Here is a 15,454-nt window from a genome sequence, read left to right as displayed (position 1 = left end):
GGTTAGATCGCAGACTGCTGTGCTAGCAATGAGGGAGGCTCCGTGGCCGTGGGACCCTCCCGGCCAGGTGTGGGTATAATCTCCTGGTGTGCCCGTTTGCTTAAAGCGCAGTGTTGGGGTGGGAATTACCCGATTTTCCAGGTGTTGTGTGTCTCAGTTCGCCTGGCTAGGAAAAGAGATTCCCTTCCCCCTTGCGCTTCCCAGGTGAGGCGATGCCTCGCCCTGCTTCAGCTCTCGCTGGTCGGGCTGCAGCAGCTGACCAGCACCGATTGTCCGGCACTCCCCAGTGAGATGACCCCAGTACCTCAGTTGAAAATGCAGAAATCACTGGTCTTCTGTGTCACTCGCGCCGGGAGTTGGAGACTGGAGCTGTTCCTATTCGGCCATCTTGCTCCGCCCTGAAAAGAGATACTTTTAAATGTTTAAAATGAAATTTGGCTTATCTTAACCAATGTCTAAATAGTTTCTTCCTTTCACCACCAAACTTAAATCTGTGCTCTGTGGTTATACACATCTTTATCTAATTTAACAAGGAACCTTGCAACCTCATCATGGTGCTACAATTATGCAATCTAGTGATTTCCTTATACGTCCCACATTTATACCAAATTATGTCATTTGGTATAATTGCAGCATTTGCTGTCATTATTGTAATTACATTCATAGTCAATAATTCCAAAAAATGTTTTATAGAACTCAATGTACAATTAATCCCAAATCCATGTATTTCTACAAAAGCTAAGGCTTGGACTTCCAGGGCATAGACAAAGGAAGGTAGAAGGCTATAGATTTAATGTCTTCCATGTATCTACCGGAAACTCTTGAGGACTATAATGAGAGGAAGTGTGGCATTAATATACTTGTTTAGGGTGCTGGCACTGAAGGCATTCTGCCTGGACTCAAGTTTTGCTTCTTTCCCTAACTAGATGACTTGAGCTAGCTATGTAAGCTATCAGAGTCTCAGGTTCTATATCTGCAAAATGGAGATAATAACACCCTCTCACTTGGTTATTGTGAGGAATTCTATGAGCTAATCTATGTAAGGTGCTTAAAACATGTTGCCTCTACATGCTGAGCTTGAAAACATGAACTACTATCACCACAGGAAGCAGACCCTCCATTCATGAGCCTTTACCAAGTCACTTAAGGATGCTCTATGAAATGAACATAGTTGACTGAACTATTAATCAAAACAAGTGTATAACAATATACCCACAGTATGTGGGCTTATACACACTGTCCTCTGAGTGTGGCCCTTATTGGCCTTCTCTTATCCAGTCCCGCTTTCCTGGGCATGGACACTTTGGGACTGGACAAGAGAGGCCCAATAAGATGCTTGTTGAGAAATAATCATGTGGCCGGTAACATAAACTCTAAATAGGTGAAGGCCAGGAAGATGCTAGGTGGAGGATTGATGATATCTTGGATCAGAATAAGGAAATGTTATATGGGGTGAGATCTAGCTTCCTCCTAGTCCTGTGTGACTCCCTGACTCTTTTCTGTCTTACTGATCTACATCTCATGCTATTCCATGTCAAGATAGTCACTTCCTGTTGAACAAGTAATATGCTAAAGTAGTGAGTTCTCATTCTCTCCATCTGGAAAGGATCAAGTGCATTCTTCAGATACAGAATCAAGATAAATGCCGTCATCTTCCAACCTTGCCCAAAATAGTGAGGGGAGGATTTAAACTACTCCACTTTCTACAGTAAGAAAACAGTTTCTGAGCAGAGCATTTCATGGGAGTAGGGGAGAGGGGCCTGCCTCATTCATAATCTCTTTACTATTTGATGCCTGGGTGTGGACTGTATGTCCAGGCTGCTCACTGATATTTCAGTGGCTGTCCTTTCATGAAGTTTCACAGACATCCATTCATTCACCAAGGCCAGCAGAGATACAGACTTCTCTCAGCTACAGAAAACAACTTTATTTCCATTTGTGCTTATTCTAGTGAGATGTTTATAAACATTGGCCTGGGTGTGGACACCACTGGGACTGGACAAGAGTGGCCCAAAAAGAAGCTTGTTGAGACATAAACACCTGGCAGGTAACAAAAACTGTAAACGGACAAAGGCCAAGAAGATGCTAGGTAGACCAAGTGAGGCCCATCTACCTCAGTAAGGGGACAGGATCAGAATGCAGGGGGTTCATGAAGGTAGAAGGGAGCACAGAGTGAGTGTCCCAGGTAGAAAGCAAAAGTCCAGAGACCAAAGTGTCTAAGGAAGTAGGGAAGAGTCAACGGAATCCACCCCTCAGAAGGTGCAGTCGGGCCAGCACACCAGCCCCAGCTAAGAGGGTGACCTCTGACCCTGGGGCAGGTGGTTTGCCCCATGGTCTTCTGGGTAGGAGTCACCAGGTAACTCCATTTAGGAGGGAGCAGGGCAGGAGGTGATGGGGAACAGAATAATATGTCTGCTTTTTCTTGGGTGCAGTGATTTTCTGCTTTACAGCCTTTTAGGAAACCCTGACAGAGTGACTCAAGGGTTAATGAATGTCACAGCAGGAAATTGTGAATGCTTTGCTAAGCATGAACTGGACTCTTGACTAATTCCCCAATCTCTGTGCTACAGAAATTGTAGAATTTGTCAGTCTGCCATGGCAGCCTTCCCAAACAGCGCCCAAAGCATTACTTGTTCTGTAGTTTTAAGATTGTTTTTTAGAAACACCAATATTTCATATGAAGCATGTCCAATGACTGTACATGAAGAATACATATACCAGCAAGACACATGTGGGTATGAAGTAACCCTCAATGGAATATGGGAGAAAGAAATAGACATTTGCTGAAGCCCTATGATGACAAATAGGAGATACTACAGTTCCCCAGACCATATTTCTAATTTATTTACTTTTTAGTATTGAGTATCTTATATTTGAAAACAGAAGGGATAAAGTCACAGCTAGAATGCATCCACCTGGTGCCTAACGTCAGCTAAAGTGAAAAATTACCAAGGATATGCCTTTACCCACAAATGTGGCCTTCCACATCATGGCAAGGTCACCCAGAATGGATGACCAAGGAAACCCAGAATAGCTTTCTGTATGAATTTTGCTATCAAATGAATTATGAAGTACATAAAGATTTTTACAAATGGGAGCACAAGGCCTGCTGAGCAGAAAATTCACAAAATTCACTAAAACTCAAACCATATTTACCAGTTATTCTCCCCAGTGTGATATTATATAAACGATTACTCCTGTTAGAGTTATAGGGTGGTTCTGACCCAGGATTTGCCACTGGCAACTCAGACAAGCCACTTACCCTCTCTATGCTTCTAGAGATTATGTTTCATAGGAGGAAATTGAACTAGACTAGGGGTTTTCCATCCTTGACAGTTATAGAAACTTTGTTCAAATGAAATCTTGGGCAGTAGCCCACATAGAAAACAAATTAAAATGAAGCCAATCTTATTGAAGGAAGGGTCAGTGACCTGTTTCTTTTCCAGTTTGCTGGCTCAACAAGAACCCCTGCCACAGTCCCAGTCCCAGGTGTGCAGGGCAGGCCCCAGGTGTCTCTGGTGTTATACAGGTGCACAGTTTAAAAAACACTGGAGTATATGGCACCTCACATCCTTTCCAGCTTGAAAATATTGATAATGGACAGACCAGAGCTGGAATCGGAACCCTGACAAAAATATAGCTGGTGTGAAAACTAAAGCAGGACAGTGCCATAGGGGACAGAAAGTTACAATCCTGCCAAGTTCAATGTAATGTATATCAAAACTGTTGTTTTTTTTTAAGTGGGCATATTTTATTCATTCACTAAATGAACATTTTCTGAGTACTAACTATGCATTGGTAATACAACAAGTAGAAAGATGCAACAAGTAGAAAGAAACACCCCAGTCCCCAGCCTGATCTGTTTGAGACATGGCTGGGTAGACTCATGGTAATCACAGTTGGATGTGATGAAGTGGTGTGAAGGGTAGGAGGGACAGGGCGGTCAGCAAGAGCCTTCTAGGAAAGGAGATACCTCCTCTGAATCTAGTAGCCAGGTGAAATGAGAGAGGGGATGGAAGAGTGGAAAATACATGTAGAAAGAGAAATGAAGTATGCAAAGTTTCAAAAGCAGAAGAGAACCGGGTGGGTCCTCAAGAATGAGAAGCCAGCCCATCAGCCAATATGAGGAAAGTGAGCGAACCCAGGGTCAAGTGGAGCCCGCCACGCCCCTCTCGGAAGTTTGGCCTTTGTCCCGAGGACCATGCATACTCAGGGCAGAGTTTCAACAGGAAGGCAAACTAATCTAAATCTTACATACACTGCCGGTTTATTCAAAGCAGGAAAGAAAAACTGAGTTTGAATGAGGCATCAGTTGATAAATGAAGATGAAGCTGGCAGTGCCAATAGGTGATCTCAGGGAGCCTGTCTTCCTCCTTGATAAAAAAAAAAAAGTGGTATTAATCTCTGCCTTCTCTATCTCATGGTGCTATGGTGAGGATCCAAGAAGATCATGTATGTCAAAGAACATGATAAACTGGGAAGTACTCTGCAGGTCTTTAAGAAATTATGGAAGTAGCAACATCAGTAGCAAAATTCTGGGGGAGGAACCACCAGATCGTCAATAAATGAGGCATCCTAGCAGACTTTGAATAATCCCTGAATCCTAGATGGTTACATAATTACATCTAAACTGAGAGGAAAGCAACTGAATGCTCAAGCGTAGGAGGTTGTTGCGATATGCATAGGTGTCAAATGAGTATATGTAGATGACTACATCTTCTGCTCCAGTGAAAGTGATGTAATATGTTGAAACCATCTTTAAAAAGGAACAACTAATACCATACATTTCTAAGCACTTACACATGATTTGTCTTGAGACACATTTTCTTTATCTTATGGGGGAAAAAAAACAGAGAAATTAAGTGGTTTGCCAAAGATTACCGGCTCACTATTGACAAGGTTATGTAAGTTATATATAAGTTTGCATTCAAAAGTCAGGCACCGCTTGCATTTATAACAATTTATGATGTTGTCTTACATAGACATAAAATCTTTTCTTTCAAGGAATTTATACCAAAGTTTTACCTGTTCCCTGGAAGAAAAGTCCACAAGGCAAAAAAGGTTAACCTAAAGGTGACAAGAGAAAGAGCCAGGAAGAATTTGTCAGTCATTTTCTCTGTCCTCTCACTTTTCAGATAATGGACCGATGGGAGAATCAAGGCAGTCCTCAAACGAGTTTATCTGCTCCGGCCATACCGCAGAACCTGCCCTTCCCACCTGCCCTTCACAGGAGCTCCTTTCCTGACTCAACAGAGGCCTTTGACCCACGGAAGCCTGATCCATATGAGCTCTACGAGAAATCTAGGGCCATTTATGAAAGTAGGCGTAAGTGAAAGCCACATGAAACAAGGGTACATTAATAATAGCTGAGGCCCTACCAGGAGATGTATTGAGGCTGAATGATCTGGCATGGTTTTATATTCTGAGTTTCAAAAGTGTTTCAAGAGCAGGGCCAGCTGGTCTAAAATTATCTTCGAAAGCCTGTTGACTCTAAAAGTAGGTTTATTATATCTTTCACCTTACATTTTATCTCCTACTTTTCTTCCCCTAATCTCCTGAAGAAAATCAGGAATATATTTTTTGAGATTTAGGGGTGAGGTTGCTGGTTTTGTTTAGATTACCAAATACAGAAAAGAAGTGTTTGGCTTTTTTTTAAATCTGTTTAATCTGATCTTGAGCCTAAAGCATAGATTTTTCTTAGAGCCTTGACTGTAGCCATTGAAGAAGTTAGGACCTTGAGTAAAATGTCAGCCAAGCCTTCCCAACTCACAAGCATGAAATCAATTGGTTCCGAACGCAGTACTGATCTAGATGCCAATCATCTCTGCCACAGCTTTCTGTCTTAAAATATCTTAAATATCTTAAGATATTTTAAGTCTTAAAATATCATGTATGCACTTGTCACCTTATCTGAAGGTCTTTTAAAATTGTTGTACTTTATAAACATTAGAAAATAAGGCTTTTAATATTGCTTGCACCATTGTTGTGCTTCTTTCTACCATCTTGCAAGTCATCTCCACATGTTAGAGGACAGGAATCTCACAGTATCATAAGAATCTGTGTATTAAATGAGCAGGAAACCCAGCCTCGTAGAAGAGTTTGGTCCCTGGCGCTCCCATTTACAGTCTGCTGATTTCCTTTGCTTCAGTGTTCCACCAATGTCTTGTTTCCAACTTTATCATCTGAAGCATGAATAGCAAGTTTTAAATTGTGTGTGATCTCAGAGGATCTCAAATCTGCTTACTCTTTTGATGAGCCCAGGGGCTGAGAATTATACACCCAGCTGGTAAAGGGGAAAGCAGACATAATACCTTTTCCCCATCCTCTACAACTCTTCGTAGAACTAATTTTGGTTGAAAAATAGTTAGGACAGCAAGCCATTGAGAAATCATTTATATCAAAATGAAACATCTCCCCACCCCAAATCCACATACACTATTTTTTAAAAAAAGAAGCTACATCAGAGCTACTATATTTCATTCCTTTCCTTCTGAACAACTGAAATATCTTTAGATGGTGTCATTAGAATGTCTTTGCTGTAGCAGAGTAAGAACAAAGTAGGCATTCTTAGCTACATAATACAGAGTATGAATTCAGGATATTAATGCTCATTAAAGTGAAAAAAATTGAAAAGATTTCAGCCCAGTTTCTAATACCTTCTCTGCTTCAATAACCAAGTATTGATCGAATGCCCATTTTGCTGTCAGCACTATGAGGAGATACCAAAGATGAGTAATATGTCCTGCTCTCACACATTTCACTGGGGAAATAAGATAATGAATGTAAACAAATAGAGAGTAAGATAAAGTTCACAGTTCTAAGATGGAAGTTGGAAATGCATAGGATTAAAATATCATCCTCACCTCTTTGACTTGTTTAATTTTGTGATTGCATTTAGGGAGCATTAAGAGGTGCTTCCCCTACTTTTGTCTCCTCCTTGATCATTCGCTTCCATCCTTTTTGCAGTTTCCTAGCCAATGCAAAGCTTTATGATTCAGGACAAAAACAATGTTGGTATTTATCTCCAGTTTTCTCTTTATGGTTGTCTGATACTGTTGTGCCCTCAGTTTCCTTGCACACGATGCTCTCTCAACTCTAAAAGAATTATTTCTTTATCCAGCCCTTGCACTGCTGTTTCTCTTCATTGCCTTTCCCCTCCTCACCTGTAACAAACCGAGTAACCAGTCCGCCTTAACCTCCCAGAGCTTTCTTTTTCAGTCCTCCTCTAGTAGCTCTTCATCGCCCTTTCCCTCTACAGCTACAGGGACAGCAAACATCCTGACTCCCCAGCTCACCGCCCCCTGTGGGCCCCCCATCAGTGCTCTCCCTGTGCCACTGCTGCTGCCGCCCTCATCACACCCCCTTCCTGCTTTCATTAGCTCTCTCTAATGTTTCTAAGGTCACAGTAATGTTTTCAGGGTCAAAAATCTCAGGAAGCCAAAAGAGCGCAAGCTCATTGCGTTTCCTATCCTTCTCTTTTCTACCACATTTCTTCATAACACTAAATGGAGTGTCAATGAAACATAGAAATCATATCAAGGTAGGAAAAGCTCTACAACTAAAGATTAAAGATACCAGGAGAGCATGGCACCGCTTTCTCTAGTCTCTCTGGATAGCTGATCCGTTCACTCTGCTTGCGGATATGTGGGTGTTTTTAAAAAAAAAAAAAAAAAAAAAGCCTTTTGCCCTCCTGTACATTTCCATTTCCAAGTTTCATTTTCTCGTGTAAATGTTTAAAGCAATACTAAAAGAAAAAGATTTTAATTAATGATTGGAAAGCTCAAAGCTCAGTCTGTTTCTCATCATCTTCAAATAGGTTTTTTTAATGCAATGATCATAAAATGTATATACCCAAACAGAAGATCAGTATTTTAAAATTTGTGATTGGGAACCAATCCTATTCTTATTCCTTTGTATCACGTGCACAACATTTAGGTTTGGCTCTATTTATTCTTGCGTCTTTTCCTGGGGGGAAAAAAATCAGGGCAACGAGGGAAAGTGTGGAAAAAATCCTAACCAGAGCTGTTTAAACCGAGTCCTTTGACATTTTCCCTAGCCTATAGTGATCTCATGGTGTCCTTCCTTACAACCATGTCTAAAGCTAAAGAGATTTTTGCATTCACTTTCAAAACTGGGTTGCAGTCGCCAAATAAAAAGACACCCCTCCACCCACAAGCCTGATCTGTACAGAGCTACAGAATGTTTGTTCTGTCAAGGCTGTCAAGAAATATTTGGATTCAAGTCACCAGTCCCCTACAAATGATGGAAATTTATCAAATGATGTAAATGCTGCTGTGCCTCATTTGACTCATAATTAGATTATGCTGACATTTTAATACGCATGCACAGGACATCTTAATAAAGATGTATTCCCCGAAAAATTTGCTGTGATTTTAAACAAATGAAGATGATCATAGGATACTAGAGCCACGTGAAACAGAACATGACAGGTACATGCTGTGATAGGAAATACCTCCTATCTTCGTGAGATCTCAAGATGAGCTGGGAATGGAGCAGGACAGAGAAAGGAAGATTCTCCCACCCAGCAGGCTAGCAGCGCCTCTGATTTCAGAACATTAGGCACAGTGCCCAGAGGTGGCAACTCCGGGCTCCACATCAATCAACAAGAATATATGAAACACTCACTATGTGTCTAGAACTCTGCAGGGCACTCCACAAGAGAAGTTACGAGAAACAACCTCTGCTCATTAGAAGCTTACAGTGAAGTTGAGGACACAAACAAACAAACACATAGGAAAACGATTTCTGAACAAGGCCCCATTATACAACACAGCAAATAATATCAATATTTTAATGTGTGAAATTGTGCAGTAAAAATAACTAAATACTGAGAGTTTCTCAACTTCCATGTGAAAACTGATATTCAATCAAGAGAATGTTATGTGGTAAGTACATTTGCATTATCAAAATCTCATTAATCCTTGCTGGAAAACTCTGTGCAAAACAAAAGAAAAAAAAAAAGAATTTTTCTCCACTTACTTAATTCCACATAAGCTTAAACTTACATGTATAAAAGTATAACTCTGCCCAAAAAGTCTCTAAAAAAGTTTTAATCAGTGGACCTTCTGGATCTTCATATTAATTATTTAAACATTGACCCTAAGTCATTACTGTCAATTCCCAGAAAAGAACAAAAATCTCCCCAACTTCCCTCTCTACCAAAGACTTTTAGACAAACATGACTATTCTCTGTGTAATAATAGTCGCTGTTGATAATAGACTTCTTGATGTCCCCACTACTTGCAATTTTAAAAATTGAAAACAAAAGAAAATACTTTTGCATAGTGGGACAAGCCATGCTATTTTTCCCTTCTCTTTTCTCTGTCTTTTTCCCAAGAATCTCATAAAGGAAGGCCTTTAATTTGTTTTACAGTCACAATAGGAATGACTTGAACGTTCTGGTTTGTATGCTAACATTCCTAATGCTGAACTACATATGCCATTTCTAACATTGGAGAAAAGTAGTTCTAAAGGCCCTTAGTGTTTTCTCCCCTGCATCTCCTCCTCCCTTCTTTCTCTAGGTGTGACTGCATCCTTGCATCCACCACGTATTTCTGATATGATAGGAAACCTTCTATTACTGGCCTAGTTACTTATAAGACTATCTAGGGTGACTACACATGGAAGTTTCCTGAACAATCCCTGTCTGTGCTGTCCTGGCATGATTATCAATAGTTCACTTTTCACCACCCTAGACTGTCCTCATTTGAATGATAAATTATCAAGTTTTCCCTTTTTATATCATCTATTCAAGGAATAATCATCATTACTGTTCAAGAAAAGCATATATCTAAATGTACACACCATGAATAAAAAGCGTAATACCTACTCAGATAAAAAATTTTTCAAGCTAATTTATTTGGCTGATAGAATGTTTGCCTATAGGTATTTTATCCCTAACTTGAGGTAAAGGCTTATTAGTGACTGTGTTGGTAGCCAAACTCCCAGGAAACTCCTTCTATGCCCAGAAAGTTAGACATATGTACAAATCTAGTGCATGACAAATGAAGTAGAAAAAAAATAGGTAGTAAGGTTTTACACATTTAAGTGCTATGCCATGGAGTCCTCTTTCTTAATACAGAAAATAAGTCAGGTTCAACATCACGATAAACACCGAACTGAAAGGGGGTTAATCTCATCTGTCTCCTTCTTCTGGGAAAGATTATACTTAGATAACTACAGCTAGATACTGGTACTGAAAAGAGGAACTGTGATAGGCAAGGCAGTATAAAGTGCTTCCCAAAGAAAACGAATGTTGCTCACTTTGGAATCTTACAAAATTAAGTCTTGATCACTCTGATGGGTCTGTTGATACAGGAGAGAGGGCCTTGCCCTGTTGCTTCACTTTTCTTTAAGCCAGTCTTACTCTAAAGGTTTGTCTTCTCATTCAGCTCATGGGGACATTTCTTGGGCCTGTTCCACACTGCAGCCTTGAAAGCTGGAACAATAAGCAGATGCAACCAGGAATAGAAAAGAAACATTCTTATTTCCTGAAACTCTTCCCTCAGGGTTCTGTCTCTTGGTTTAAACCCAAGTTGAATTATGACTGAAGTTGTTCAAACTTTTTTCTCTTCACATTGAACTTTGATTATCATAAGTAAACAATTTATGAGGTACAACATGTCCACACTCCTTTGCGGTAAGACATCACTCAAATGTAGAATCATAAAAATGTCAAAGATCCATACGGTGTAATGTGCCTTATGGTATAACCTCTTTAGAACAGAAATTTCTCCGAAATGTCTTCAAAAGAGCTCACACAATCAATTTTCCTTTTCAGAATTAGAATAATAAGCGCTGAGTATCATAGCAAAGGTAGCAATCAAAAGTGATCACAGGCCAGTTCAAGAGTATAACAGAGAAGCAAACTGTTTTTTAGTACTATATCTGAAATGAAATTATAACTTGTGGCAGATAAAAAATGGACAGTTATGTTTTTCACATCTATGGCTGTTACCCTGCTCTTTTGTTGTTCATCGATTATTGAATTCTTTCATTGTTCAGGATTGTAATACACATGTAATTCATGGCTGATCACAAATGGGTGGTTGTATTTCTAAACTATCAGGTTTTCTGCTGCTCTTTCCTTATTATTAGTGAGCAAAAGTTGTAGTTTGTACTGTCTCCCAGCCTAACAGCAGAGCCACTTGAAAGGATGGGGTACTGTAATAACATTATTCATCGCAGAACACCGCTTGAATCTCTAAATGAAAAGTGATGGGGGAAGCCACATCACATATGGTAGTATCTCTCTAGGGTGCTCAAAACTAGAGCTCTGAAGCCTGTGAAAATCTTTCAGCTCAAGCTTTCCTGACTCCAAGTCTCCTTTTCCTATGTAATTAAATACCCAATTGAGCCAAGCTGGAAATATCAAAAAGTTTCGGAAAGGTTTAAATAAATCCATGGATGCCATAGCTACAGGCAGCTATTATGTGATCATGAAAGGCCACCATGCCTTCCCAGAGAACACCCTCACATGTGAACACTGCTAGATCAAGCCCCGGCCTGATTTGCTCAAACACTGCTGATGTCCGATGGCATTAGTTAAAGTACCCCCCACGTATGTTCTCTGGAACACAATCTTACTTTAGTGAAATATTAAAATAAGATAAGTAAATGTTAAAACACTTTTACCAGTGACTCTAGCATTAGAAAAATAAAAGGATAGAAAAAGATGTAATAATGTTATCATTTTAAATGTCCTCAATTATACTGAGAGATTAATTTTCTGCACCCTTTTCTCATGGGAAAAGCATTATTGTTATCCTTAGTATAATGTATGTTATGATTTGATCTGTGAAAAAAAATTGCCTTTTAGCTAGAGTTTCTAATATATCACATTGTGCATTACTTTGCATATAATATATTGATATGAAGATCAGTAAATCCAGTTAAGCTGTGTCTGCCATTTTAATATGTAGATTTTAATTAACTTGGAAATCTAATTTTAAAAAGGTATCCTCAGATAGCTTTCTAAGTAACTGTGGTAGCGTTTATATTTCCAACAGGTTCCTTCTGAAACAGGAAATCACCATGGTGTAAGCTTAGTAATATAGAGATAGCAAAATAAAAGTTGTGGTAGGACACATATTTTCCCCATGTATTTTAGAAATTAGATCCAATCCTAGAGCTTATAAATTTATTTCATTCAGTAATTTAAAACTAAAAGATCCTGGAATTAAGGGATAAAGGCAGGGGAGGAGTAAAAGTAAACTCTAAAATCAGCTCTTGATTGAAAGTTATTTAATATATCAAAGCATTTTGTTGGTTGCACAAGTTGACAACTTAACCCAATGTATATTCATGAATAAATGTGAGACCGTCAAGGCTGCAGAGTTTAAGTGCTAGATGGCAAGTAGGTCCTCGTGAGAGAAAATACCAGTTTTATAGCTAACGGAAGTGTTTCAAAGGTAGCAGTCTTCCATCCCTGATACAGACAAAAGGACATTTCTCAAGTCATAATCCTAAGCAGCCACACCAAACATGAAGGTTCTTAAAAAATAACAATGCTGTGTGTGATGATCCCATTCCTGTGTCCAAGTGATCTCCTATTGTCGGGGAGTGGGGGGAGGGATAGCATTAGGAGATATACCTAATGTAAATGACGAGTTAATGGGTACAGCACACCAACATGGCACAGGTACACATATGTAACAAACCTGCACGTTGTGCACATGTACCCTAGAACTTAAAGTGCAATAAAAAATAAAAAATAAATAAAAATTAAAAAAATAGCAATTCTGCCAGAAAGCTAAACACAGCTTACCTGGGAGGAATGATTGTTATGCCCTCCATGAGCCAACTGGCTCTTTATTTGAAACAAAGCTCAATGAAAAAGCAACCAGACTTTGGTCTTATTTCAATTTTTAAAGTTTAAGGAAAAAATACTCATTTTTTTCCATAGTGCTTTATATGGTACAACTATCTTATAAAATTATGTCATCTTAACACATTCAGAATGGGGGAGTTCTATTGTACTATATTCTTACTCTCTGCCTTTCAAAACTGTAAGTTGCCTCCTCTATAAATGCTCTTAAGGAATAATCGCATATGATTGATGATTATATATCATAAATATCTAATTTTATAGACCAAAATAATAATAATGGTATGAAATTTCTTCCAAGCAACAAGTAGTTTACATATTGAAGTCTCAAAGTGTGGGAGGAATGGTTCTTGCAAGAACATTTTACAGTTCTTCTACCTACAATGTGAATTTATGTTTTAGAGAGGTTTAGCAATGTTTAATTAATTTTTATCTGTAATTCCTTACATGATTCAAAAGCAAAACAATGTGGTAAACTTAACATGAAATTCATCATAGAGGCAAAAATATCCTGCCATTCTCTCAGATAGAAGTAACTCAGCGTATCTTAACGTAGATCTTTAGCTTCTTAAGTATTTCTTGACCAGAGGTTTGCAAACATGTGTCTTCTGCCCATCTCATATTAAACCCAGTTGTGTGGTTTAGGAAATTCTCTACTGACAGAACCATGAAGGAACAGGAAGAATATCTGGAGATGTTAGGAAAAAAATGTATAGCATGGTCAGAAAAGAGTGTATTATTTATTCATAGTAATATTAAAATGAAACAAGAAAGAGTTTTATTGGATAACACATTCTAATTAAGTTTAAAACTTAGATATAATACTTACGTTTTCTAAAAAGATTCTTGAAGAGTTTCCTGTGAGATAGTATAGAATACCTTACGCAAGTCACTCGGCGTTTTGGGTCTTAACCATCTGTGAAATGAAAGGTGCCTTGCATCTCTGTCACTATGATATTAAGACCAGGGATTTAGAAGGCAGATTGAAAATCAAGGGACAATTTAATTACATTCTTCTTCACGTTTAGCAGTCCCAGATAAAGACATGGTGAAAGTCTGCATTTCTCAAACACACAGTAAGGAGTTGCACATCTCAACCATGTAGAGTAGAACGAAGCATGACAATTGGAGCCTTGCCTACCCCTGAAAAGTGTTCATGTATGAGAGCAACATGTCTCCAAATACTTCCAGAACACAGTATGCAACCAGGTTGTTCTAGGTTCTAGAATTCTAAATGTGGACTATGCACATTTTAAAGGTGTTTTATACTCACTTTTTTGAATTTTTATGCTATTAGAAGTAGCATAGATTATATCGTAATTCTTATAAAGGATCTCTATTGCTAAAATAAACCAATTTAACTCAACTACTTATACATAATTTCAACTGCCCAGAAAATTGGAAATATCAAAATATTTGGACTAGTGTACATAAATCAATACAATCATTGACTGGATTTTCCACTTTTCATTTCAACATTTTATGACACAAAATTATAACCTAATTTTTAAGGACCTATATTTTCTGTATAGATTTCAGGTTCTAGATTGGCTTTACTTTCAAATAAGTATTCTTATAATGAGAATCAAAACTTAATATTTAGAAATGGTAATCTTATTCTACCCTGATCTAAAAAAAAATTCAGATTTTTCTATTTTGGATGCATGTAAAAGAAACATATTTACATACATGCTCATACATAAAGCAGGGTAAATCTGTCCACTAACTTGGATCTTAGAGGAAAAAAATTATTAAACATAAGTATAAGATTGTGTTTGGGGGAGTTATGATAGCAACAAAAAAGAAAGTAAAGATGAATTTTAAAATGCCATAAATGAATTTCAACTTTAATTCCCCATTTTCCCATCCAGAACAAGTGCCACCCAGGACCAGTTTTCGAATGGATTCCTCTGGCAAGTATTGTTCAGTACTCACAGTTCTGTGAACAAAACGTCTTCCATTTTGTGTAACAAATCATTCTTCTGAGTAGTATCAGTTTCTTAGTATACAATCACTGTGCTACTTTAGTCACCTACATAAAACATGTATTCAAGGTAGACAGCAAGTCTCATCATGGTGAGCCTAAATGCCTGCCAACAAAAGACAAAGGAAAACAGTCATATTCATGAATTTCTTTCATAAAATACTCTAGTAAAAGGCTGGATTAAAAACAGCTGCCAAAGAGAGCCATCAGACTGACTAGGTCTGTGCTATGTAATACAGTAGCCACTAGCTACATGTGGCTATTGGGTACTTGAAATTGGCTACTGTAAATTTAGATATGCTGTCATATAGGTGTAAAATCCACACTGGATTTCACAGACAGTGCCCAAACAAAAAAGAAAGATTTCATTAATTATTTTATATTGATTTCTGTTGAAATAATATTTTGGATATACTAAGTTAAACAAAATATATTATAAAATTGATTTCATCTGTTTTGTTTTCTAAAATGTGGCTACTAGAAAATGTTAAATTACTTATGTGGCTTACATTTTATTTTACATTGAATAACACTAGACTAGATACAAATAAGAAGATAGAAGGTCTCAAGAGATTTGCAATTCAGACATTTCCAAAGAATGGATTAGAAATGTTGCTAACATA

At 38.2% G+C, this 15,454-nt stretch overlaps 1 protein-coding gene across 2 annotated transcripts in view; it reads left to right on the top strand.

Moving 5' to 3' along the window:
- The window catches only part of MAGI2 (membrane associated guanylate kinase, WW and PDZ domain containing 2), a 1,515,811-nt gene that overhangs the window by 1,321,500 nt on the left and 178,857 nt on the right, over window positions 1–15,454 (top strand). Inside the window, exons 12-13 of one of the 2 annotated variants that reach the window (XM_017880418.1) lie at window positions 5,136–5,325; window positions 14,719–14,760. In XM_017880418.1, the coding sequence (XP_017735907.1) occupies window positions 5,136–5,325; window positions 14,719–14,760 (232 nt within the window). The remainder of the gene's footprint in view (window positions 1–5,135; window positions 5,326–14,718; window positions 14,761–15,454) is intronic. The other variant, XM_017880419.1, reaches the window with a different exon arrangement.

The sequence above is a fragment of the Rhinopithecus bieti genome, unplaced genomic scaffold (genome assembly GCF_001698545.2).
Source record: "Rhinopithecus bieti isolate Rb0 unplaced genomic scaffold, ASM169854v2 scaffold_11291, whole genome shotgun sequence".
In the NCBI taxonomy this organism is placed as follows: Eukaryota; Metazoa; Chordata; class Mammalia; order Primates; family Cercopithecidae; genus Rhinopithecus; species Rhinopithecus bieti.
This window is presented reverse-complemented; position numbering and strand designations above follow the sequence as displayed.